The 27,068-nt window shown below is 40.2% G+C and overlaps 1 protein-coding gene across 3 annotated transcripts in view; it reads left to right on the top strand.

The window, feature by feature from the left end:
• Window positions 1–27,068, top strand: part of sez6b (seizure related 6 homolog b) — an 830,703-nt gene that overhangs the window by 395,486 nt on the left and 408,149 nt on the right. For all 3 annotated transcript variants that reach the window (XM_043718461.1, XM_043718459.1, XM_043718460.1), the window contains exon 3: window positions 591–724. In XM_043718461.1, coding sequence (XP_043574396.1) covers window positions 591–724 — 134 coding nt within the window. The remainder of the gene's footprint in view (window positions 1–590; window positions 725–27,068) is intronic.

Raw genomic sequence — 27,068 nt, forward strand, 5'->3', positions numbered from 1 at the left:
ATAACAAAACTAAATTAGGTAGTTCTAATTTTAGCACTAATGGTAGCTAACTGCCCTTCTCTGTGCCGAAATCTATTTGGATGCAAATTCATAATTTATCATTATGAAAAATGTAATTTTTTTGTTTGACTACAACTTTTAATTTATTAAGGGGAAGTAATAAAGTTATGTTCCTACTTAAGATGTTTTTGCAATTTTATTTGAACATTGCTACTTGGTGAACCAACTGTGAAAGAAACATGTTCATTATTGATTGTAAGAGATAAAGGCCAAAATGAGGAAGCACTTGGTGCAATGTGGTGTTAATGCTTTGGACGGTTTGAAAGCTCTAGTGGGACTTTTCCATGTTTAGGAGTGTGAGGAAATAAGGCAACACTCCCAAACAAGTGATGTGAAAACTGATTCATCACAGCCAGAGACACACTTCAGCAGTTCTACTGAAGTCAATGGGGACAAAAGATCTTTATTGATCTGTGCAGTGAACTCTTTCAAGGAGTCAACTTTGTGCAGAATAGAAAGTGGAATGGGATCAAGGGAGGCCCAGACTGTGTTTTGCAAGTGCTAATTCCTTTGTCCATTTTCCTTTGCAGTTCCTTGCAGTTTAAATTTCACAGACTTTGAGGGTTACATTGAGTCTCCGGAATACCCCAGTCACCTGTACTACAGCAACTTGGATTGCACCTATACTATTACAGTCTACAGAGGATATGGAGTGGAACTTCAGGTCAGTGCTTCGTGAACCTATGTTCTAGCAGCTTCTTAAAGCTCGTGCTCTCAACCTATGCAGGAAAGTCAGCACAAAGACTGATTCCAAACTGACCAAGTAACTACCTGTTGAGATTATTTTGAACTCTTTCCATTGATTGTTCTTAATTTTGTGAAAAGACAGCCTCTTATTCAGTAGATGCAAGGATAGACAATAAGTGATAGGACATTTCTACCTGTCAGTTGGAAAGTGGATGAAACAGATCATGAGGAGCATAACCAAAACAAAGTAAGAACAAGAAAAGATAATTTGTTTTGTTTCTTCTTTCAGGTCAGTCTCTCCTTCTCCCTTTCTCAGGATTTATTTATTGCTCTCCTTAAACTAGCCTTCCAATCAGAACTCATTCATTTCTTTATCTCAGATTGATACAATACGCACAGTGCAAAAGACTGCCTGTCCATATTGCTCAATACTTAGTGATGCTACAATGATCTGTAGAGTCATAGAGTCATGGAGAGACCTACACGTTTAAAAACACAATCCCGTTATGATGACACTTCAACCAATCTGTATGTAGCCAAAGCTGAGGCTCAATCTCTGAGATCTGTAGTTCCTTCTCTAACAGAAATGTTATTCATTTTGGAAGGAAATAGTTGCATACAATTGTAAAGAAATCAATATAAAAGAGGGAGCTGGGAAAATTACATAGAACTCTTAAAGAATTTGAAGCCATTTTATACTTGTAGGTTATCTCAACCCGTAACAATGACATTTCCGAAGTTAGATGAACAAATATCATTGTTCTAAGCAGTATTCTATGCTAAAAGTTATGTCTGTTGAGCAAAAACAATCCATTAATCTGAAATAACTTTACAGCGGCTGGTCACCCTTTAGCTAGACATGGACAGTCCTTGACACTGACCCACCTCCCTCAGAGCCAGCTCTCCGATTGAGCAGAATATTTGGTACTCCTGTTCTTAGCTGCAAGCCAGGGCTCCCTGATTGAACCACAGTAACAGCCCCAGTCAGGAAACTCCTATTCTCTGAGGTCACCCACCTGCCTGACATCATTATAATCACTACATAATCTTTCTGGGGCACATTGAATGTAGAGTGAAAATGAAATTCGTAACCAGTTGAAAATATGAAACAATTGTCTTCTAACATCGGTAACCTCGATGATTTTTTTTTCTGCTTCTTCAATGGGTCTGGGAGCGCAGTGAAATCGTCTACATGCTATTCCTTGACTGGTTGAGTGACAATTTGTTCTGGAGCTATTTATTCTCAGAGAACTGGTTAAACTTCTGCTTCTACAAGGATGCTAAAACCAAGACATGAATGCAGACCAAAAAGTGAGGGATGTTGATCATGAATCAATTTTCTTACACTTATTGTGTTACAGTGTTATGTGTGGCATGCCTTAACCCTGAGAATTGTTCTGCCTTCTTCATCTTTGAAGGCTGCAATTTCAGTTTTTTAATATTATTCTGTAAGATAGGTACTAACGCTTATTCCTATACCAAGCTAAAAATTAACAAGATGTTCGCTGACATAAATCTTTTAATGGTGAGTCAGATAAATCACTAATTTTGGTTGAATGACTAATTTCCTCTAAGAATGTCTCAAAATATTTTTTCTAATCGTTTGTCGCCTAATACAGAAATGTTTCTTAAAGGAGAGTGTGCTGCCACATCAACTAGTTTATATTAGTAAGGGGAGGTACTGACCTAGTGGTATTGTTGCTAGACAATAGACACAGATAATGTCCTGGGACCCAGGTTCAAGTCTGACCAAGGCAGATGACTCTCTAATGATGACCATAGAGCTGTTGTTGATTGTCAGTAAAAACCCATCTGATCCAGTAATGTCCTTCAGAAAATGTTCTTACCTGGTCTGACCTACACGTGACTCCTCCAGGCATATAGCAAAGGGCATCAATTACTGACCTAATCAGTGACACCCACATACTGTGAATGAATTTGAAAAAATAATTGACTTTATTGATGCACTGAAATTGTCCTACTTTTACACATTTTCTGCAAGTTTTATATTCTTTCAATATAGCTTGTCACTGCCCGTGTCTGTGGAGTTTTGTTGTTTCACAGTGCTGATATTGATCCTTAATAGCTTTTGTTTTGTCAACTCTCTGGCTTCATATTTGCCTTGTTAGACAATCTGAACATTATGAAGTGAATAGGTTCAGTTGTTCTTCCAATGTAGAGTTGTTCTTTTTATTTCAGTATCTCCCTGTGAATCTTTCTGATTTCTGCTTCCTGCAAATATTGAATAGCTTTCTTCAAAGTTAAGTTCCCTTTTGACTGTAACAAATCTGTTAAAGATTAATGAATAATTCTACCAAAAAAAACTATCTCTTTTGAGTTTTGAAAACAGAATTCATAAGTCACAGCTGTACAGGTCTTTAAATAGATCATCAATTAAAATTGAACCCTCCTGTTAAATCGTGTCTTTTCAAGAATTTTTTAATCACAGATTGAAGTAATTCTCAAAGGTTTTTAAAACTTTGTCAGTATATTTTTGATATTTTGATTAATAAAGTCATCTGCGATAGACCTTCTGAAAGCATTAACATATTAACTACTTTAGCTTCAGATTTGATGTTTAAATTTGAAGCAATTCTGTATCTTGAGAACTGTTTTCTCTAAAATATCCAATCTTCTGTTCTGTTTAGCCCATCTTTGACATTAAATCTTTTTGGAATTCTTACTTATTCATGTGTTTACTTTTCTCTTATTACGTTAATGTTATTTTTCAAAAATCTTAAGATTATCTGTAATCTGCTCAATGCAAGCTTGGCGTTTTGCATTAAATCAATGTTGTTAGTTATCTTGAGTATTTTCAGATTCTTAAAAATTGTGCCAATGCTAATAATAGTTTATTTTGCTCACAAACCTTCTTAAATTCTGTATTAATGACTTTATGAAATCCTTCTGATAAAGCTTGAAATTCAATTAGATAACAACACTGCTGTTACTTCTGTAACATTTCAAATTAAGCTGAATAACTATACTGTGCAACTAGACTCTCTCCCTACATAGAAGATCTTTTCAAACTGGCTGAAACATCCGATACAAACATTGTGAATCTCATGGACACACGGAACAAAGACAGTTTGTGGCCACCATGTATATGAGAGCAGCAGCAGAGCCCATGCTGTTTTCACCACAGTTTTTAGCCAGAAGAGACATGATGTAGAAGTTGACCTTTGTACAGAAAGGTGAACAAAATTAGCCTCATTGATCTGGTCGAAAGTGAACGAGCAGACACCACTGGGACTAAAGAAACACAATTAAAGGAAGCAATTCCTTCACATTATTTCTGTGACTTGCTGGGGTGGGTGGGTGGGGGGGAGGGGGTCATACCTTTTGGAGATTTATTTGCCTTCTGCAGAAAAATGGAAGTTTCCTGCTTCTTCCCAGGTGAGTTGGAATCATGGTTCAAAACATCATGCATGTTCCCTTGCACAATGTTTTAAGACAAAATTCTCTGGCTGCAGCCTAAATAAATCTTCCTATCTAAATCACAGTTTAAATCCTTGAATATTACAATATTCTAAATGTCTTAAAATTCATATAACTTTCTTCTTTTGTCCTCTTTCTCTCAAATGTTTTAGTTCTGTCTATTTTCCCCTTAACTAAATGGTACCACTTCTCCAATACTGTGATCTCAGTATAAATGAATTTTCTGACTGTTGCTCTGTCTTACCATAGCCACTCCTCATGGAGCTTACCTGTGATGGGGAAGTACCTGTTTACAGTTTTCCCTTCCCAGCCTGCGATATTGCACATTTATTGTTAAGCTATTCCCCTTTTGTCCACAGGATCCTGTAACTTTGCGCCCCCAGAGCTTCCTTCTCTCTCTCTTCCCAATTTGGCTAGCTTTTACGCTTTTCCTAGCCCACAGTGATGGTACTCTGTTACTCTGGGATGTAGGTTTTTCTTGTCTGGAGTGGTGTTTTTGTCTTGTTGCTGTTTCCTGTTTCATTTGCTGACTGTTTCTTCTTAAAACAGTAATGTTCATAAGGTAGCAAACACGTGTTTCTTCAATTTTTCTTATCTTCAGTGAAATAGATTCTCTCCAGCATTGTTCCCTTCTGCTATTTCAGCTATAATGTCCACTGCTGATCACCATGGTGTATTGGGCTCTGCGTACAAACCATTAATGGCTTGTGACCGGGATAATATGCAGTTCTAATCCTCTTTTCTTTGCTGAGTCTGATGGACTATTGAATTGACAATGGTAGAGAATAGAGTCAAGGTTAGAGTGGTGCTGGAAAAAGCACAGCAGGTCAGGCAGCAGACCTTTGCCCGAAATGTCGATTTTCCTGCTCCTCGGCCGCTGCCTGATTTGCTGTACTTTTTCAGCACCACTCTAATCTAGACTCTAATCTCCAGCATCTGCAGTACCCACTTTCGCCTAATGGTAGAGAATCGAACACTGAAACACTGAAAAATCTTAACAAGAAGAGGCATTTTGTCTTGCATAATAAAATATAATTTATTACATGATAACAATAGGTACAATTCAGAATAGCCAGCTAGGCATAATTACGATTATCAGGAGCCAGAGATAGCAAATCCATCTCCATCAAGACCTTGTGCAAGCCTGCCTCATCCTCTACACTAGGTCTGTGTGACATCATCACTCAGGCTGGGATGAAGGCAACTTCGACATTAACTTTTCAGAAGAATTACTTTATGCAACACATGGATTAATTAAACTCTTCCTAATTAGCCACAGGAAGTGCAGCATACTGGATCTCTGTGTGCGCCAGTGGGGTTCCAGATGGTGCTTGTCTGTCATTCTCAGTTCTGTGAGTCCTCAGCCTGCCAGACGGAGAAGGAAGAAAAATTAAAAGGGGAATCTTGTGGGGCCATCCTCTTACAAACATGAGCAGGAGATCACAGATACTGCTTAAACTGTGATGTGGACTCAACAGTACTAGAACAATAAAATTTTAAAAAGTGGTCTTGAACCACAGGCATTTGCAGCAGAAGATGCACAAATGTATACTTTGCAGTTCCCATTCTGACTTGTGAAGGTGTGTTCAGGACTGCATAGTAAGCTTGCATTGCTGACCTTTACAGTCTAGACTGTGACTGGGTACAAGCCTCCTGCCAGATAATTTACCTATTGACCAGGAGTGAGGACAGAATCCAGCTCAGAACTGCTGCTGCCTGCTATGGTATGAGTGAAAGCCATCTCTCAGTGGCTCTTGGTGTATTCAAAGGCATCAGTACTGCTTTATTTAATTCCCAGAGCTGCCAGCGATAAAAGTGATCTCGCCAAATGAAAGTATTGGCATCACCAATAGTGATATAAAGTTCTTAGTGCCACAATCCCTATGAACTAAACTTGGAAACACTCTCCACCAAACTGCTTGAAGGCTCTGTCTATATATCAGCATCTATAATCTTTTTAAGTAATATGTATAGTGAGCATTCTAACTCATTAACATTTCATTACTTTTCATAGTTATAAAGGTTTACTGTATGGTATTATTTCATTTTGAGCACATGCTGGTATCTATATTTTATCTCTTGCGCTGTGGAAAAAGTGAAGTCTACACATACGATTTTGCACTGAGCTTCCTGGCGTAGTCTATATTCAAGAAAAGGGATTAAGGTTAATGCTTAATACAGCTTCCTATTTGGGTAAATCCAAAATAGTCTTTTCTGTGGATTGAGATTCCAATTGTTTGTTTTTGTTATTTCAAATTTCTGAAGACTTAATTAGGTGTTGGTACTCAATGAAAGCTTTTATAATTCTTAACAATGTTTGGCATTTCAGTACATACTATACTTCCTGTTGGGGAATAGTGGGAGGTGGTGGAAAGATTCCCCATGAACTGTGCCGTGAGCTCTTCTTCCATGGTCATCTATTAAGAAAGGTCAAGCCAGGGAACTAGAGGCCAGTGAGCCTGACTTTGGTGGTGGGCAAATTGTTGGAGGGAATCCAGAGGGACAGGTTGTACATGTATTTGGAAAGGCAAGTTCTGTTTAGGGATAGTCAACATGGCTTTGTGCATGGGAAATCATATCTCACGACCTTGATTGGGTCGTTTGAAGAAGTAACAAAGAGGATTGATTAGGGCAGAGCGATGGAAGTGATCTATATGGACTTCAGTAAGGCGTTTGACAAGGTTCCCCATGGGAGACTGGTTAGCAAGGTTAGATCTCATGGAATACAGGGAGAATCAGCCATCTGGATACAGAACTGACTGAAAGGTAGAAGACAGAGGGTGGTGGTGGAGGGTTATTTTTCAGACTGGAGGCCTGTGACCAGTGGAGTGCCACAAGGATCGGTGCTGGGTCCACTGCTTTTCGTCATTTATATAAATGGTTTGGATGTGAACATAGGAAGCATAGTTAGTAACTTTGTAGATGAGACCAAAACTGGAGGTGTAGTAGACAGCAAAGAAGGTTACCTCAGTTAACAATGGGATCTTGATCAGATGGGCCAATGGGATGAGGAGTGGTAGAATGAGTTTAATTTAGACAAATGCAAGGTACTGCATTTTGGAAAAGCAAATCAGAGCAGGACCTATACAATTAACGGTAAGGTCCTGGGGAATGTTGCTGAACAAAGAGACCTTGGAGTGCAGCTCCTTTGAAGTAGAGTCGCAGGTAGATAGGATAGTGAAGGAGGCATTTGATATGCTTTCCTTTATTGGTCAGATTATTGAGTATAGGAGTTGGGAGGTCATGTTGCAGCTGTACAGGACAATGGTTAGGCCACTTTTGGAATATTGCGTGCAATTCTTGTCTCCTTCCCATTGGAAGGATATTGTGAAACTTGAAAGGGTTCAGAAAAGATTTACAAGGATGTTGCCAGGGTTGGAGGATTTGAGCTATAGGGAGAGACTGAATAGGCTGGGGCTGTTTTCCCTGGACCGTCGGAGGCTGAGGGGTGATCTTATAGAGGTTTATAAAATCATGAGGGGTATGGATAGGGTAAATAGACAAAATAGTTTCCCTGGAGTGGGGGAGTCCAGAACTGGAGAGCATAGGTTTATGGTGAGAAAGGAAATATTAAAAAGGGACCTAAGGGTCAACTTTTTCACACAGAGGGTACTGCGTGTGTGGAATGAGTTGCCAGAGTAACTGGTGGAGGCTGGTACAATTACAACACTTAAAATGCGTCTGGAAGGGTTTATGAATCTGAAGGGTTTAGAGGAATATGTGTCAAGTGGGACTAGTTAGCTTGGGATATCTGATTGGCATGGACGAGTTGGACTGAAGGGTCTCTTTCATACATTTCTATGACTCTAAGTCCTGACCTCTCCTGTCACGGTGCCACAAGGACTCCTATATTTCTCAAAAACAACTAGCACAACAAAGAAGTCCATGGTTATGCCATCGATTCTTTCAGTTGACTGACTGATCATGCAAGGCTATTGCTACACTTCCCAATGAGCTAACGGTCGACAAATGTTTTCATTTGCAGAGAACACTAGAATCAAAAAGGTTATTCAGGAGGTTTTCATTTTCTGGCTCAGAGAGAATGTGGAATTTGCTATCCTAAGAAGTTGAGACAAATAGCATATTTGCATTTAGTGGACATTAGATGAAACATGTGACAGTGGGAGGAATAGTTCTTGGGTTCAGTTAAAGTATTGGGGGCTTGTATGGTGTATAAACTTGTTGGATGAATGACCGTTTCATACTGTACATGCTGTGTATTTTGAGCTTAATCCCTTAGGTATGGGTTGCCTGATATCTATTCTGGACCTATCCTTATTAAATGATAGTTTATTCTCCATTACTTTGAATTTTTTTTGACATTTTGAATTCCATTTCTTTTTATTCAATTTATTCAATGTCATAGATGCTTCTCTAGTTCAAGTGTCCTACTTTCAGACCTATCTAAGTGGGGAAATGGACTAAAAGTGGCATATTGGGTCCCATGTTGCTTGGCCGTGGAAGATACACCTTGGTTCGAAATGCAATTCAGTTTGTTGCTCTACCACAAAGAGAGATTTGTAGTACAGCTTTGCAGGACAATTAATGGCATCCCCTCCAATGGATAAATCCACAATAAAGCAATATAGTTTGAAGTTTTATCAGTAAGATAAAATACAAAGATCTTGAGATCGTGGCAAACCTGTGTAAAGATTTAAAGTCATGTAGAATATATTGAACTGTTGTGGATTCTACCCTACAGGAAGGTAATTAAGGTTGCAAACATTGTACAAAACAGAATCATTGTTACTTTTTGTGGTATTAAGAAGTATAAATGTGCAAATACACTGAGAAAAATGATAACATATTAAGGTTGGCTAAATGTTCTTCTGTTTCATTATAATGTTAATATATTTTTGTGTTTCTTTGACATGTGTAGCTACTCAAAGTAGATTGAAATAATCTGACTCTTCACCCTTTACAAATAATGTTTCTTTTTCTCCTCCTACTGATGTGGGATGATTTTGTTGCAAAGTCACAAACTGAAAAGAAGATGGAGTACAGCAAAAATCAAGTAATAGTGGTTGCTCGATGCTAATACTCTGTGTTAATAATATTGTCAGCTACAAAAGGCAGGGAAGCAAGTGAATAATTTTAGGATCTGAAGTAAGGTGTTTCTGGAGGTAGAAATCCTGCAGTGATCGCAACTTCAACATCTTGAGAAAACAAGGTGGGATAAAAATGAACACTAGCTGATGACTTGGAAAGAACAACAGTGGAAAGTAATAGGCACTGGTGCACAGATCAGGTAGGGGACAGGTGAAGTAATTGCACTGCCATGTCTGTCAGACTGTAATAGGCTGACTACAGGTTTAATATATGTCACTGTTCATAGCTATCTGGGCATCTGTGCATTCATGATCAATGAGGGGACTGGGGCATGTTGCTGGTAGGATAGGATCATAATGCTGACACTGAACCTTGATTTGAATATTTGAATGAATACGCCTGTTTCCACAGGGAATCCTGGTTGCCGAAACTGAGATCCGCCTGGAAGTTGGAATGGGTAGCGGTCCTGCAGACATTTCTGAGTGTCCTCTTACCACTGCCGGTTTACTGGCATGGCAGAATTGAAACTGGGAGATTGATGTTGAGAAAATTGCAGTCACAAACCTGAGTTCACAATGAAGTGGAATACATCAGTCAGCACTATCACTCAATCCTGTGGCCACAGCTGTGAAGCTGTGAATAGATGATTGATTCCAGAATCTTGATTATAAAAGTGACAAGCGGGAGATAGCTAGCTAATTTCCAAATTGCATTATAAATGACCTTCCAAAGAATCCACAATCAAGAGCTTAATAAACCTTTTCAAATCGATTAAATCTGCACTTCTGAACATTTAACTGTGTTCTTATATGGAATCAACCAATGCAGAAATGGTTGAAGAGGTGTGTTACAAAGAAGGCTTTCAGATTTTAAAAATGATTTAAGATGTGCAAATCCCACTCCAATGATGAGCTGAATAAATGTGGCGATTCTGGGCAGGTAGCTTGCCAAGAGCAAGGTCACCAAGAATAATTAAAGCAAACAGATCACAACTGATGTCGAAGGTGTGAATGGAGTGGAGCTTCCATGGATAGATGTGCTGCCTGTCATGTTGAAGACAAATTTATGCAAGTGATTTGATACCTTTGCTGTTAATGCTTTATAGTCAGTAAGCTGCAGATAATGCCAGCTGTACACTGCAGTAACATGTTGCAGAAGAGTTAAGTAAGGGTCCTAATGTAGGATATTTAAGTAGATCTTTTCTGTTCAAAAGCAGTTTTTACATTAGTCACCCCGCAGTGTTAAAAGTAGGGCTACAATTGGTTTTAACTTTCCAAACGGTGTTGCAGTCAAGTGTGGGTGGGAACACAGAATTAGTGACTTGTCTCTGGCACTTTGTAACATTTTTAAAATATATTTAAAAATTGCAACATTACGAATATTTAAAATAATTGTCCCCCTTCTTCCTTCTGAAGTGCTTGAGGTGCAATTACATGTTATTGTGATATGACTATTCGTCCTATTAGATCCTCAGCATTCTGTCTCAGCCATCTATTCAGTGCAGAGGGAGTGAAATTAGAGACTATTCAAATTCCAGTCTTAAACGTCATCCAAATGCACCTACTTGCCATCACAGATGATCAAGAGAGGTAATTCTGGCTGACTTCTCTAAATTAACAATCTTTGGAAACAGAACCCTCTTTAAAGTTAGTGTGTCTCTTTTCTTAACTGTCTCCCTGCACCACACAGTTCTACACGTAGGAGCAGAACAATATCTTCATCAGTGGCCTGCTGAAACTTGTTTCTTTCCTGAGATCAGAAATTAACAATATCAACCCTCAGCAGTCCACATTTGTATTATTTTTTCTTTGAATGCTCTTGAAGCAACTACACAGGGTATGATGAGATGGATAGGGATGACATGTTTGAAGGACATTGGTGAATCAGTTGAGATTTTATGACTCACAAGCAGATTTCATGGTCACTTTATCTGGTGCCAGCCCACAAATTAGTAGATTTATTGAATTCAATTTCAGAACTTGTCATGGTAGAATTTGAACTCATGATCTCTGCATTGCTTGTTCCGTGCTGTAATTACTGGGCTGCTGTGTATTGGCGCTTTAATGGAGTATAGCACTGAATTTTTTCAAGAATTTTATTCATGTAAGCTTTGATGCGGGCAATCTGTTCAAATTTATTTGAATGACTTTTTAGTGAAGAAAGAATATTCTAACCCACAACAGCACTTTCTAAAGAAACATGGTTAAACAGAAGTGTCACTTTTTGTCAGTGTTGCTGTCAGTCATTGGGAGTCAAGCAAATCTGCTCTAACATGATGTGCTGCATCTCCATTAAATTGTCTCTACCCTAATGCAATCATTTTTGATTTGCACCTCAGGACACTAATTGCATTACACATTGTTGGAGAAAGAAGGTCAATTGTTATTTATTAGATTTTTCCTAATTTCAACCAATTGTACCTTCAAAATTTCCCCTTTATTATGAAGTGGGTGCCATTTTAGCAGGTCTAACAGTGATGTTAACAGTTTTGTCCTATGCATCAATTCTGCAGTAATTCAAAATATGCCTCTTGAGCAAATCATAGTCCTCAAATGCTTGGATTTCAATGATATTGAATCATATTTCTATATGACAGTTTAATTCCTGTATGACATAGTGTTTACACATTGGTTGTCCAGCGGGGGTATATTGCCATTAGTATGTATGCAACAAACTTAGTCTTTATTGTAATGTAAATTGTAATTATTATTTATTAGACATACATCTCCATGTGCCTTTCAAGCAACACTATTGAATCCACCTCCTCCTCCTTCCTCCCGCCCTCCTACTTAGTTGAATACGCAAACTATTACCTTGTAAACAGTACCTTTTCAATTTGAAAACTATTTCTGGTTCCAGGCCAACTCTGTATTCTGACTGAGAAACAGTTAGAATCACAAGATGTAGCTGGAGAAAATCTATCGATCTATTTTTTCACTCATCTATTTGGAGAGTTCCTGCCTGTCGCTGCCTGTGCCCCTACATCGGGGTATCCAATTGTGTCTTAAATTAATCAAAGATTGCCATCCAATGCTGTACTCAAAGCACTTGTATGAAGACCTATATATGACTTTTCCTGTGTGAACCTATTAACCTTTGAGCAATTCTGTTAGATTGGTTCAAGGCAGTGGCTCTGATCTCTTTTTCAAAGTATGCGTGGTTTTGTGTATCATATGTTTAATCCTGTAAATCACTTCTTTTCAAAGCTGAAGAAATCTCAGATCCTTAGAATTAGTTGTATGTAGCGCTTCAGATTCACCTCAGCAGTTTGATGAGGTCCCATTGTGTACCAATGACCACTGGTCGACAGAAAGCTTAGTGTGGTCTAACCAGGATCGTTTGATCTGGATTTCTGCTGATGCAGACCCCATGGATTTGCCAATACAGTTTTGCATTCCAATTGCCGTTGATTTACGCCATTGTGACAAATGTACCTGTTCAGTGTCAGGATAAGTAAAATCCCCAAACCTTTGTAAATTCTATCCTGAGCTGTTCTGACACCACTGATCAGGTATACATTGTACTGATGCCAACTTTATACATGGAATACAAATAATTACAGAAACTATCATTTATTCAGCAGCCCTTTAACAGGAGTTTGCCAAGGCCATTATGTAGTGCTGAAAATTAGGTTGCTTTTAATTATAAAGGTTACAGTATCTGCAGTATCCTGTCTGCCTGCTGATATAACATGTCAATCTGGCTTCAATTAAACTGAAATAATAAGCACAGTAACATTTCAGGAATTCTAATTGTTTGACTTTAAATGTTATTGTGCTTATTATGTGGATTTAATTGAGACTAGATTTAGGCAGGAGTATATGATGGAGACTAAGAAGAGCACAAAATAGCTAACTGCAATTAGTTAAAGTTTATGGAATAACAAACAGTACAAGCAGAACAACTATGAATCACAATCTATAATCTGCAGACTGATGGGGAAAAAAAAGGCACCTTTTCACAAATGTCATGGGGCCCTGAAACCGTCATAAGATGAGAATCTTTCAGCTTCTGTAAATGACCTGTTAGTACAGAGTAAGCAATCCCAATCCAAACCATTGACTGTAAAAGGCCCTTTCAAGCAGCTCACTCACTGTGTTGCTGCCAACTGGGAGACTGAAGTTTAAATCCCAGTTTCGCCTGACATTCACCTTTGGTTTTCTCAATAGAATAAGTTTGCTTGATTTTGGTTGGGTTGCACTGCAGGAAAGAAGAGCCAGTGGAAACAATGAAGATCACTCCCTTTCTGCTCAACTCAAGCCTGCTTCCTCATTGGAAAGCGGCATTAATGGACGGGTCTTGAGATTTTCATTTCTTCCCTTTGTCGCAAGGGGAGAAGTGGGGATGTTTGCTGATAATTACACAATCTTCAGCGCATCACATGCTGAAGCAATTCATGACCAAGTGCAGCAAGACCTAGGCAATATCCAGACTTGGGCTGACAGGTAACATTAGTACCATGCAAGTGTCAACCATCACCAACTTCAACTTAACCATCGCCTTTGGCATTCGGTGGCATTACCATCACTGAATTCCCCCATGATCAACATTCTGTCGGTTAGTATTGACCAGATGCTGAACTGGACTCTCTATAAGATCAGGTCCGAAGCTTGGAATCCACTGAAAATAATTCATCTCCTAACTCACAAAAGCCAGTCCACCAGGCACAAATCAGGATTGTGATGGAACACTCCTCACTTGCCTCGATGAATGAAGCTCCAGCAATATTCAAGACATTTGGTATCATCCAGGACAAAGCTACTGTTTATTGATGTTCTTTCATTATCGCAGGGTCAAAATCCTGAAAATTCACCCCCTCCCTCTGCCCACCAGCATTGTGGATCCACTAAGTGGATTGCTGCAGTTCAAGTAGACAGCTCACCACCATCTTCTCAAAGACAACTAGTAATGAACAATAAATGCTGGCTTAGCCAGAAATGCCCACATCTCATGAATGATTGATAAAAATCAGATTGACGAGATGTTTGGAGTGGTGATGGAACGATGTGAGCAAAATCACAAGAGATTTACAGGATTACTCCTAGTTCTTGACTGCTACCAACTAATCATTCCCACAATTTGTATCGTAATTTCCAAAAGCGCATTTTGATGAAACAACAGATGAAAGTGTAAAGCATGATGCAGATGCACTTGAGTGAGGTAATGATAGGACTTTGCTGAGATCGTACAGTTTGAATTCAACAAATAGTTTTCCTATTAACCAATTTGAATAAGGAATACAGGAGTTTGGAATGTTCTTGGTGTGGGAATCAGTGTTGTAAAACAGAGCCTGAAGGGTTTGGAGTAGAGATCATATTTGCAGGCAAATTGTTCAACAACTAAGCTGCTATTTCAAACTGTGTAATTGGAGAGTGTCACAGTAAAGAAAAAATATAGTAAGCAATTGAGACAAATTACAATGAATGTTTGTCACAGATAAAGCGCATTATCAACTTATTGAAAGCACTGTGGATTGAACATGAAATTCAGAAAGAACAGTGTGCTTCATATTTATTAAATAAAATGTTTTTCAATTCAATGTGCCTTTATCCTTCAAGAAGAACCTGGGGGTAATTTTCTGTTTGTGTCAGCGACAAAGAACTTTCTCCATTGTCAGAGTGTACTTGGAAATTGTTGGCAACTTTTTGAAATAATTTCATTCGGGCCAACCTTGCTTAATCATCTTCCTTTTTAGTTTGTTGCTGGTGTCAAATGGAATAATGTACTTTTCATTTAATTGTTTAAAGAACAATTTTAGAATATTACAATAGTTAGGTGCTTGTTTTTTGTCTGTTGCAGACTTGATTTGTCAGAGTGCCTTTGTCTGTACTGTAGATCTATGTTTCTAATTTTGATAGAAAGAACAAGGCAGACGTTTAGAGACATTTTTCACCTAGGTTCCCATTGGCCTTTTCTCCTTCAATCTTAAATCCGAGCAGCTAGTTTTCCTTTTCGATTTTTGTGTCACCTATTTTCAACTTCCTGTTGTTTTCCTTGTGCACGTGAATAACAAATCATTGTCCCAACTTTTATTCCTACCTAAAAATTTGTACATTCAGGTAACTGTGATTTATCAAGTCCAAAGTTGTCAGGTGGGTTGGCACTCTTGGAGAAAACTATTTAGAAATTACTTTGCAATCAATTATTTAATCTGTTGTGTGATGGTAACCAATATTTGCTACAGACCTGAATGTTTGTTTCAAATTTTTAAATCCTCCTCCCTTGTATAATAGCTTCTCATTTCGACAGAATCATAGAGATGTACAGCATGGAAAAAGATCATTCAGACCAAGTCGACCAGATATTCTAGATTAATCTAGTCCCATTTACCAGCATTTGGCCCATATCCCTCCAAACCCTTCCTATTCGCATACCCATCCAGATGCCTTTTAAATGTGTCACAAAGCTGGTCCTTCTTTCTAAAAGCTGTTCCTTTTCTCAAGGATACTGTGTCCTTGGTTTTTTTCAGAGAGCTCATGAAACAGTCCGGGCTTCAAAATGACTGATTTTGTACAGAGATGAAAAGGATATTGGGAGGCAGTTTTGTTTATATGTAAACAAATGAGACTTTAGGTCAAAGCTTTTATGTTTTAGAAGTAATCTGTATAATGAAAGGGGAGTGGTCAGTCCTGGAAGCTGAATTCTCGTTGTTAGTCAGTTCAACTGTGGAGTTGTGTGGAAACAGGTTGCTCGACTCTCTCTCCTTCTGCTCTTCTAACTTTGACCTGTAACCCTCTCTTTCATTTTTACTGTGTTTACGGGGTTTGTTTATTGGGACTGTTGCACATAATTTTCAGAACAGCATAATCATGTTCTGTGGGTATTCTATATTCTGTTCTTTGTGTTTCATTCTGCAATTATGTGAATAAATCTTTGTCTGCAGTCAACCTAGCTAACTTACTCTAGGTAATTTTCACTGTACACTTACTGAAACAAATTGCAATGTTACGGTCTGGGCTGCCTACTTAAGAATGTTTTGAGTGATCTGCCTTAGTCCACAACAAATATTGTAATTGTACCAGCCTCCAGCACTTCCTCTCGCAGCTCATTCCATACATGCACCACCCTCTGTGTGAAAATGCTACCTCTTCAGTTCCTTTTATATCTTTTCCTTCTCACCCTAAACTTATGTGCTCTAGTTCTGGACTCCCCCACCCCAGGGAAAAGACCTTGTCTACTTACCCTATCCATGCCCCTCATGATTTTATAGACCTCTATAAGATCACACCTCAGTCTCTCACACTCCGGGGAAAACAGCCCCAGCCTATTCAGCCTCTCCCCATAGCTCAAATCCTCCAATCCTGGCAACATCCTTGTAAATCTTTTCTGAACCCTTTCAAGTTTCACAACATCCTTCCAATAGGAGGGAGACAAGAATTGCACAAATTGTTCCAAACGTGGCCTAACCAATGTCCTGTACAGCCGCAACATGACCTTCCAACTCCTATATGCATGCTCTGTCCAGTAAATGAAAGCATACCCAAATGCCAACTTCACTATCCTGTCTACCTGTGACTCATGTTTCAAGGGGCTATGAACCTGCACTCCAAGGTTTCTTTGTTCAGCAACACTCCCTAGGACTTTACCATTAAGTGTTCAAGTCCTGCTAAGATTTGCTTTTCCAAAATGCAGCACCTCTCATTTATCTAAATTAAACTCCATCTGCACTCTTCACCCATTAGCCCATCTGATCAAGATCCCATTGTTAACTGAGGTAACCTTCTTCGCTATCCACTACATCTCCAATTTCAATATCATCTACAAACTTACTAACTAGACCTCCTATACAAATGACAAAAAGCTGTGGACCCAGCACCGGTCCTTGTGGCACATCACTGGTCACAGGCCTCCAGTCTGAAAAGCAACCCTCCACCATCGCCCTCTGCCTTCCACCTTAATGATTAATAAATGTAATTATTTTTACTATTGATAAAGTGGGTATTGTTGGCTATGCCAACAATTATTGCCCATCCTTAATTGCCTTGAGCGTAGTTAAGTGTAACCACATCGGTGTGGGGCTGGAGTCAAACCAGGTAAGGAAAGCTATGATTACTTCCCTAGAGGGCATCAGTAAATTAGATGGACTTTTACAAAGTCAACATTGGTTGTACGGTCCACATTTGAGTAGCTTTTTGTTCTAGATTTTTATTTGATTCTAGTTTCACCATATGCTGGTATGCAATTCGAATCTACAACTTTACGATATTACCTGGGGTTCCAGATTACTTGTCTGGTGATATCACACTATGCCACCCGCTTCACTTGAAGCACTTCACATCAGTCATGGAAATGCAGCAGGATGTATGAATTATCTCAGTTAATTGATTAAATTCAAACCTGACAAGTCAACTCTGGTCAAGACCTTGCTATGGGCTGCAACAGGGATTCCTATTCCAACAGTTGTTTTAGAGAAAAAAGTGCTGTATCTCTAAATGAATAGTTTGCCTGTGATAGCAGAGACCAGACAGCCAGAGCTGCCAATCAAGGAACATTTCTCCCATGGCTCTGGTGTTTCCACAGAGTAGTGGTTGTCTGAGTTCTCAAGGCAGGCATTGCTGGGGACGTGAAGGGTCATTGGGTGGGTATGTGTACATAGACAAGCACTGGGGATATAAAGAGGACCTTTACAATTCACCTCTCAAGAGATTTGCTCATTCAGACTATGATTTATGAACCTCTGAAGTACAATGAATCACGTGTTTTGAAAAAGTTAGCCCAATTCCATAAAACTTGCAGTGGAGTAGTGCATATCTAACACTGCAATGTTGCTGGCCAGATCGGGAATGCTGGGAGAGCTAATCCAGATGGAAATAGCAAGAGGGAATCTTGGCTCTCAATTGAAATCTGCAAATCTTCAGCTTCCCTACCTGCATGTCCACTTTCACAACTTTCCCAGGTTACAGATGGCGATGACTGAAAGTATATTGTCATGTAGATTTTGGATAAATTTGCCTTCACTTTTGTGTGTAATTTTTCTGTATCTTCCTAAGTCCATCCTGCAGCATTGGATCTGAGGAAATGCTGGGATCCCAGCAAAATAATTAAAATGGAAGACGTTTGGCCCAGTGATACGATAGTTTGGTGCAAAACAGAGCAGAAGCAACATTTCACCAGAGTAACTTTCTTTTGACTAGATTCGGAGATGCCGGTGTTGGACTGGGGTGTACAAAGTTAAAAATCACACAACACCAGGTTATAGTCCAACAGGTTTAATTGGAAGCACACTAGCTTTCGGAGCGACGCTCCTTCATCAGGTGATTGTGGAGGGCTCGATCGTAACACAGAATTTATAGCAAAAATTTGCAGTGTGATGTAACTGAAATGTATAATATCAGTTATATCACACTGCAAATTTTTTGCTATAAATTCTGTGTTACGATCGAGCCCTCCACAATCACCTGATGAAGGAGCGTCGCTCCGAAAGCTAGTGTGCTTCCAATTAAACCTGTTGGACTATAACCTGGTGTTGTGTGATTTTTAACTTTTTCTTTTGACTAGCTGTGATTAGAGCTGCGATTATATGTTGATCAGCAAATTGGATTCCTGAATCTATGAATGCACCCATGTGAAATCAGCACCGAATAAAATGAAAAACACAGAGACCGAGTGTATCTACTGATCTTTTCAAGTGATGTTAAGAATAATTCATTCTCCAGGACGAAACAGGGATGACACAAAGCAGCTAAATAAAAAGGCAAAGGGCAGTTCCCTTCTGTGGATGTGTAGGACTTTAATCCAGCATTTGGAATGTCTAAAGATGCATTCCAGAAATCCTGTCTGTTAAAAAAAAATCTGATACATAAGTATAATTTCAAGAGTGAGCACACCGTATGACTGTATCAGTTTGTGTGGGAAACAGGCCAAGTCCTGCAGACTGGGATTCTCTTTGTGAAGAAATGTAAATTAACTTGTACATACACTATTCAGTTGGGAGAATAAAATGCAATGTCTGATAATAGTGAGTGATGGATCTTAATTTACGTGTATGACATCTCAGTTACCTATTCAAAATTTGGTTGTTTGCAAATTTATACTCCAAATATCGAATGGCAAGGAAGTCACTTGGGCAAAAGTCTGAGGAATTTTCTTTTCCTGTTGGTGCCTTTCAAATAAAGTATGATATAAACAGGCAAAGTTAAGTTGACCCCATAATTCTAAATTGGAAAAAATTCAAATTGTTGTTTCAACATGAAAACCTATAGAAGAACATAATGTGAGGAAAAATCGGGAGAAGCTAATGTTTTAATCCCCTAGCAAATGATATTTGTTTTTATTGCAATCTGATGACAAGGACCCACCATATTCATATTTTTGCTAAATATAGTTCTCAATGCAAATAAAATGACGCATGGTTTTCCAGATGAACAAAGTGGTGATGTGCATCATTTTTCACTTTGATGCTGTGTTGTATGAAGATACAAATTAGGATTAAGACAGCAGCTGGGTCCCTGAAACCTGCTCCTGTATTCACTAAGATCATGGTAAATATGATTGTAACCTCAGTTCCATATTCCTGCCTGACCCCAGTAATCTGCTTTTTAATATTCCAAGACTCTACTTCCACTGTCTTTTAAAGAAGAGTGTTTCAAAGATTTATGACCCTCTGAGAGAAACAGTCTCAACTTACCTCTGTCTTAATGGGTGATCCCTGACTTTTAAGGACTGACTGCCAGTTTTATGAGTTCATTGGACACAGAATGTTAACTCTTGTTTCTCTCTCCACAGACCTGCTGAATGTCTCCAGCACTTTCCGTCTTTAGTCCTAGCTACAAGAGGAATCATCCCTCCTCCAACCCCCACTCCCCCCAGATTGTATACCAGGACATAAAATTTGCCGCAAATTAAGCAATCAGGCAGTGTTTAAAACATTTTTGAAATAAGAAGACTTTAAAAAAAGCACCTTTGTGCATTTAAGAATGGCAAGCTGGCCCAGTTGGATTAATACTAGGTCAGTCCACCATCAAAGGAAACCTGATTTTAAACTCTTGAAAAATGACTTTTTAAAAAATTATTTTCTGGTTATATTTGGGAATAGTAAATTTGAGTAATTATATTCAACTATTTTTGATATATATATTCATTATTGTCCTTGTGCTCATAAGTCCCAAGTTGATGTCTACGGTCTTTTTAAAGCTTGCAAAATGAGTGCTGTTAACTGGGGGATACATTGATGACTATCCTGGGATGTGGCTCATTTCATGGGGAACCGGTTAACAGTGTGACATTTTAAAGCTTGCAAAATATTTCAGTAGCAGGAGCTGTGCTAAATGCCATTTGTGTTTAAAATTCTGTGATCCTTTCCACTTGTTATGTTTTTGGGTGAGTTCAACCAAACCCCACCCCTCCCCAACTTGCCTACCCCCCTCCCTCCTCCAAGGTCATGGGGATCATTAGATTGATGCTCAGCACCTTGGAGGAGATACCAGTGACAGGGCGATTCTTCATCATTTTGTAGATGTAGATGGAGTAACTTACTTTCCTAGATCTTCTCCTTTCCTGCTGCCCTTTGCTATTGCCTTTCTTACTGCCCTTTTTGGAAGCTTTCTTGTCAGCAAAGCCATTTCCACTGGTTTGCACACATAAAGATATATTCTTGTCCTGCTGTTGTTACCTTTCTGACTTTGATCAATTTGCTGCGTTTAACTGTTCTATTTCAATATACATTGTCCTATTTGATTCAGCAGTATCAATTCAACAAGTATTGCACTGGTGTGCAAACCAGTGGAAATTAACTTAGGAAATGCTAGTCAACAAACAATTAGCCTTGTACCCAACTAACCGAGTTGCATTGTTCAATATGGCTTTGCTGACAAGAAAGCTTCCAAAAAGGGCAGTAAGAAAGGCATAACAAGCATTGTTCTGAACTTGTAGCCACTTGGAGAAAGTGAGAACTGTAGATGCTGGAGATTTAAAAAGCGTGACGCTGGAAAAGCATTGCAGGTCAGCCAGCATCCGAGGAGCAGGAAAGTCGGCATTTCAGGCATTCCAGCTTTTCCAGCACCACACTTTTCAACCCTGCTTTAATGGAGAGTACAGGAAGGCGTGCCAGAAGCAGCACCAGGTGTAGCTGAAGATGAGGTGTCAACCTGGTGAAGCTACCAAACAGGACTACTTGCATACCAATGGCAAAAGCAACAATTGATCCGAGCAATCTAAAGGATCAGATGTAAGCCCTGCAGTCCTGCCAGCATCCAGTTATGAATGGTAGTAACAATGAAACAACTCACTGCGTGAGGTGGCTCTACAAATATCCCCATGCTCAATGATGGAAGAGCCCAGCACATCAATGTGAAAGATAAGGCTGAAGCTTTTGCAGCAATCTTCAGCCAGAAGTGCTGAGTGGGTGATGCATCTTGGCCTCCTCCAGTGGTCCCCAGCATCACAGATACCAGTCTCAATTTGAGTCATGCCATGTGAAATCAAGAAATGGTTGGAGACACTGGATACAGTAAAGGCTATGGACCCTGACAACATTCTGGCAATTGTGCTCCAGAACTTACCGTCCCTTTAGCCAAGTACAGTTAGAACACTAATATCTACCTGACAGTGTGGAAATTTGCCCAAGTATGTCTTGTACACAAAAAGCAAGTCCAACCTGGCCAATTACCGCCCCATCAGTCTACTCGCGAGCATCAGAAAAGTGATGGAAGGTGTCATCAATAGTGCTATCAAGCAGCACCTGCTTAGCAATAACCTGCTCAGTGAAGCTCAGTTTAGGTTCCACCAGCACCAGCCAACTCCAGACCTCATTACAGCCTTGGTTCAAACATGGACAAAAAAGCTGAATTCCAGAGATGAGATGAGAATGCCTGCACGAGACATCAAGGCTGCAGTCGACCAAGTGTCGCATCAAGGAACCCCTAACAAACTGGAATCAGCGGGAATCTGGGGTCAAACTCTCTGGTGACTAGAGTCATACCTGATACATAAGAAAATGGATGTGATTGTTGGAGGTCAGTAATTTTAGTTCCAGGACATCTCTGCAGGAATTTCTCAGGGTAGTGTCCTAGGCCCAACCATCTTCAGCTGCTTCATCAATGACCTTTCCTCAATCGTAAGGTCAGAAGTGGGGATGTTCACCAATGATTGCACTATGTTTAGCACCATTCACGACTCATCAGATAGTGAAGCAGTCCATGTTCAAATGCAGCAAGATCTGGACAATATCCAGGCTTGGGCTGACAAGTGGCAAGTCACGTTCATGCCACACAAATGCCAGGCTATAACCATCATGAAAAAGAGTAAATCTAACCACTACCCCTTGATATTGAGTGGTGTTGCCGTCACTGAATCCCCCACTGTCAACATCCTGGGAGTTATCATTGACCAGAAACTCAACTAGACTCACCACATAAACACAGTGGCTACAAGAGCAGGTCAGAAGCTAGGAATCCTGTGGCGAGTATTTCACCTCCTGACTCCACAAAGCCTGCACATCATGTGCAAAGCACAAGTCAGGAGTGTGATGGAATATTCCCCACTTGCCTGGGTGAATGCAGGCCCAACAACACTCAAGAAGCTTGACACCATCCAGGACAAAGCAGCCCATTTGATTGGCAATAAATCCACAAGCATCCACTCCCTCCACCACGGAGGTTCAGTAGTAGCAGTGTGTACTATCCATAACTTGCGCTGCATAAATTCACCAAAGATCCTCAGACAGCACCTTCCAAACCCACGATTACTTCCATCTAGAAGGACAAATGCAGCAGAAACATGGGAACACCACCACCTTCAATTTCCCCTCCAAACCACTCACCATCCTGACTTGGAAATATATCATCGTTCCTTCGCTGATGCTGGTCAAAATCCTGGAATTCCTTCCCTAATGGCATTGTGGGTCAACCCACAGCAGGTGGACTGCAGCAGTTCAGGAAGGCAGCTCACCACCACCTTCTCAAGGGCAACTAGGGACAGGCAGTAAATGCTGGCCGAGCCAGTGATTCCCACATCCCACTAATGAATAGATTTTTAAAAAACCTTTGGAAAGAGAGTTTCAGGATTTTAACCCAGCAACAGTGAACCAATGCTGATGTTATTCAAAGTCAGAGTGTTTGTATGTCTTAGAGAAGAACTTGCAAGTGGTGATGTTCTCATGTACGTGCTGCCTGTGGTCCTCATTGATTCGTCAACAGGAGGTTTCCTTGCCTACATCTAATATTTTGCCATAAAGCCTTACAGGGTCCAGAGTCAATATTGAAGACTCCCAGTGCTACTCTCTCACTAAGAATGCCATCGTATCACAACCTTTGACAAGTTTCCTGCTGGTAAGACAGGACAAGGCGATGAGTCCTAGGGATGGTGATGACAGGATCTCGGACGTGACTTCATGGTGTCATTCAGAGAATGGTTGTCAGTCTCTTCCTTGAGTAGTTAAACAGACAGCTTTCACCATGCTCTGATGTTAGTAAGGAGGTCAGTGTGTGGCCATCCAGGCTGGGTACTTTCCATTGCCTAGCTCAATGGTTGATGAATTCCACCCCCAGATTTATTCTGATTTGACATTTCAGTACCACTTGCTACAACTGAGCCACTTGATAGTTAAGAGTTAAAGCACTTAAAAATTGAGCGCACTGTGTCTGGAGTCAAATGTAGTCTAGACTGCATCAGGACAGCAGATTTTCTTCCCTGCAAGACAGTTTTACAACAGTCCAGAGATAACATGGGCTCCTTTACCGAGGCTAACATTTTGAACTCACATCTACTGAACGTTAGTTGAGACCTCTGAATTACTAGTCCAGTGACATTTCCAAAACACTGTTGTCTCCTTCTAATCACTTTGCAATTCACAATACTTTCAGGTTTTGTGGTATTTTAACATTTCAGTAGCATTCACTACAACAGAACAGCTTTCTACTTCAGAGTCAAAGCAGTTAAAAGTGCGCTGTGTCTGGAGTTACATTTAGCTTGGCCTGCATCAGGAGATGGCACCCTGAATACCCATTAATATAGATCAAGGAAAGCAATGGTTATTTTCTTAAATGGTAGCTTTGAATGTTGGCTATAGTTTGGTAAATAATGGTAATTTCTGTGAAAGGTTAAAAGAAAATCTAATTTCTGAGTCTTGCCTGGTTTCTGTCATTTCCTAAGGTGTAACATACCCGTATTTCTAACTTATATTTTTTAAACCTGCTGTCAGGAAGATGATTACAGCTAGTACACTGCTCCCATCTTCCAGCAGCGCAGGACTACATGGAGTGACGTGCAAATTTAAGCTTTCACATTTGACCTTAAAGGCTGCCAGAAAGCAGGGTACAGCTCTCGCACACAAAAAGCATCGCTGTGAGCCTTCCCCTGGAGGCTTGTCTCAAATTATTTTGTGTCAGCTGTGCAGAGCCAACATGTTTTATCTTGCTCGTGGTCCTGATGCCATAGGAATCTCCACGGCACTTAATAGGCGAGAGTTGCTATGGTTACAGCCTGTGCTTGCTGGTGCTGAGAAGAGATGCATAGCTGCTTGATTTTCTTTTCCCTTTTTCAACCGCTGGTGGCTTAGGGCAAGATGGTTCCAGTTGAGTTGTCATCTCACAGACATGGAATAAGCTCTGCTTGTGTGAAGTAACATGAGTAGGTCACAATAATTGATCATTGGGTTGAAGAAAGACTCGCACACAGAATTTCCACTATATCTTCCTGTTGTCTTGCGTCTCCCTAGTTTTGGGCTGTCCTTCTGGTCACTGTATCAAAGGCACAACAACGGTCCGTGACCTGCGGCAGTCCGCTCATGTGAAACATGGACATCCGTGCACTCCTTTCAACAGAACTTAAGGTTTTCTCATCTGACAAGGTGAGATGCAGGCTGGGTGACGGCTTTGTCAATATCCTTCAGCATATCTCCAAGGGCGATTCTTACAGTCACCTACACTGCACCTCAATTCGAAAAGAAAGACTTGTTTTCGCCCGCATCCTTTCATGAAATCACTAGAATGAAATCGCCAACCCTCCAGACCCTTCCAGCCAATGATTTCTTTCTGAAGTGTCCTAATGCAGGAAACCCAATGCCTGCTTTGTACATGCCAAGATCCCGCAGTCATGCGGTGATGGCAGAATGGTCTGATTTTATGGTTAAGGAACAAGTATTGATTAGGAGCAGGTTGCTCTCCCGTTCATCAGGAACTAGTGTCAAGGATCAGTTGCATCTAATTGAGAGGGTGGACTGGGTTTCCTCTCTCCTGTGAAAGATAATTCCCAAAATGCATTACTACGATTTTGTGCTGCTGTTTCTCGTGTTACATTGGTTGTCGACAGCCTTCTGATATCGAGTGCTGCTGCTGTGTTATGGCTATGAACCTTACCCCCCATCCCTACCCCTTCTTGCTCCCAGTCACTATTTAATTTTTGGCTTTTTTCCTACAGTATGGAATCAGGCCCTTCGGGCCAACAAGTGCACACCGACCCTCCGAAGAGTAACCCACCTAGACCCATTCCCCAACACTATATTTACCCTTAACTAATGCACTTAACACTATGGGCAATTTAGCATGGCCAATTCACCTGAGCTGCACATCTTTGGATTTTGGGAGGAAACCGGAGCACCCAGAGGAAACCCACGCAGACACAGGGAGAACGTGCAAACTCCACACAGACAGTCACCCAAGGCAGGAATCGAACCTGGGTCCCTGGTGCTGAGAAGCAGCAGTGCTAACCACTGAGCCACCGTGCCGCCCTCACTACTAGTATTCACTGCGAACTCGGTGTTTACTTCAGAAACCGCAAGTTCTCATTGTCTTTACCACTCTATGGTTGGAACACGAATGTGAACGATGCTGATTGTAATGATCTCTCCCACTCTCCCATCTACTTCTCACTTCTCCTTCGTGTTTGTCCATTATTTGTTTTTGCATTTTATGTCCTGCTTACTTCCGATAATTTTGAAGTTATTTCCTACCTTCGAAAAGGTGAACTGTGCAAAAAATCGAATTAAGCAACTTTAATAACACAACATGGGAATCTAGTGCTAAAAAAACTTAGTTTCAAATAGTTTTAACTTAAACAATCTTGATTTAGACTGTAGCTTTGATTAGATTAGATTCCCTACAATGTGGAAACAGACCCTTCAGCCCAACTAGTCCACACCGACCCTTCAAAGAGTAACCCACCCAGATCCATTTCCCTCTGAGTAATGTACCTAACACTATGGGCTGTTTAGCATAGCCAATTCACCTGACCTGCACACCTTTGGACTGTGGGAGGAAACCAGAGATCCAAAGGAAACCCATGCAGACACAGGGAGAATGCTCCTTTCACTACCTTATCAGTTCCTTCATTCTTCTCAGACATTACCTCACTTCAATTTTATTTGTTTTTATCTTCCAGCATATTTAATCTCATTCCAACATTTTTAAAGGTATATTAATCCTATAATTGCTGTGCCTATGAGTCTGTATTTGGGCTTCTTGACTTATCATTTTACATCCTATTAACAATAAGTGAGCTAAGCTATAAATTCGGACGAGGCACCCAAAATATCAACATGACATTTCCCTTTCCAGATGCTGGCAGACTTGCTTTGTTCATCCAGCATTTTCTATTGTTGTTTCTGCATTTCAACATTGACATGTTTCTTTTTCACTCTCCATTCCTAGCTTATAGCTGGGGCAGCCATCTGGCACTTTGCAAGCTGCACGTGGTTCTGCTGTGCCTGCAATGCAGCTTTTTCAGTGCTCCATTTAGCTGCCCTGGACCACACAGTCACGCAGTCCCTTTGTGAGAGGTGCCAAATCACAAAGGTTGAGATCAGCCACAAAGGGACTTAAATGCGTAGGCAGAGCTATCAAACAAAGCACTCTTTGAGCCACCCTGTAGCAGTGGGGAGCTGTTGTCTATATACAATG

The sequence above is a fragment of the Chiloscyllium plagiosum genome, chromosome 28 (genome assembly GCF_004010195.1).
Source record: "Chiloscyllium plagiosum isolate BGI_BamShark_2017 chromosome 28, ASM401019v2, whole genome shotgun sequence".
NCBI classification, from domain to species: domain Eukaryota; kingdom Metazoa; phylum Chordata; class Chondrichthyes; order Orectolobiformes; family Hemiscylliidae; genus Chiloscyllium; species Chiloscyllium plagiosum.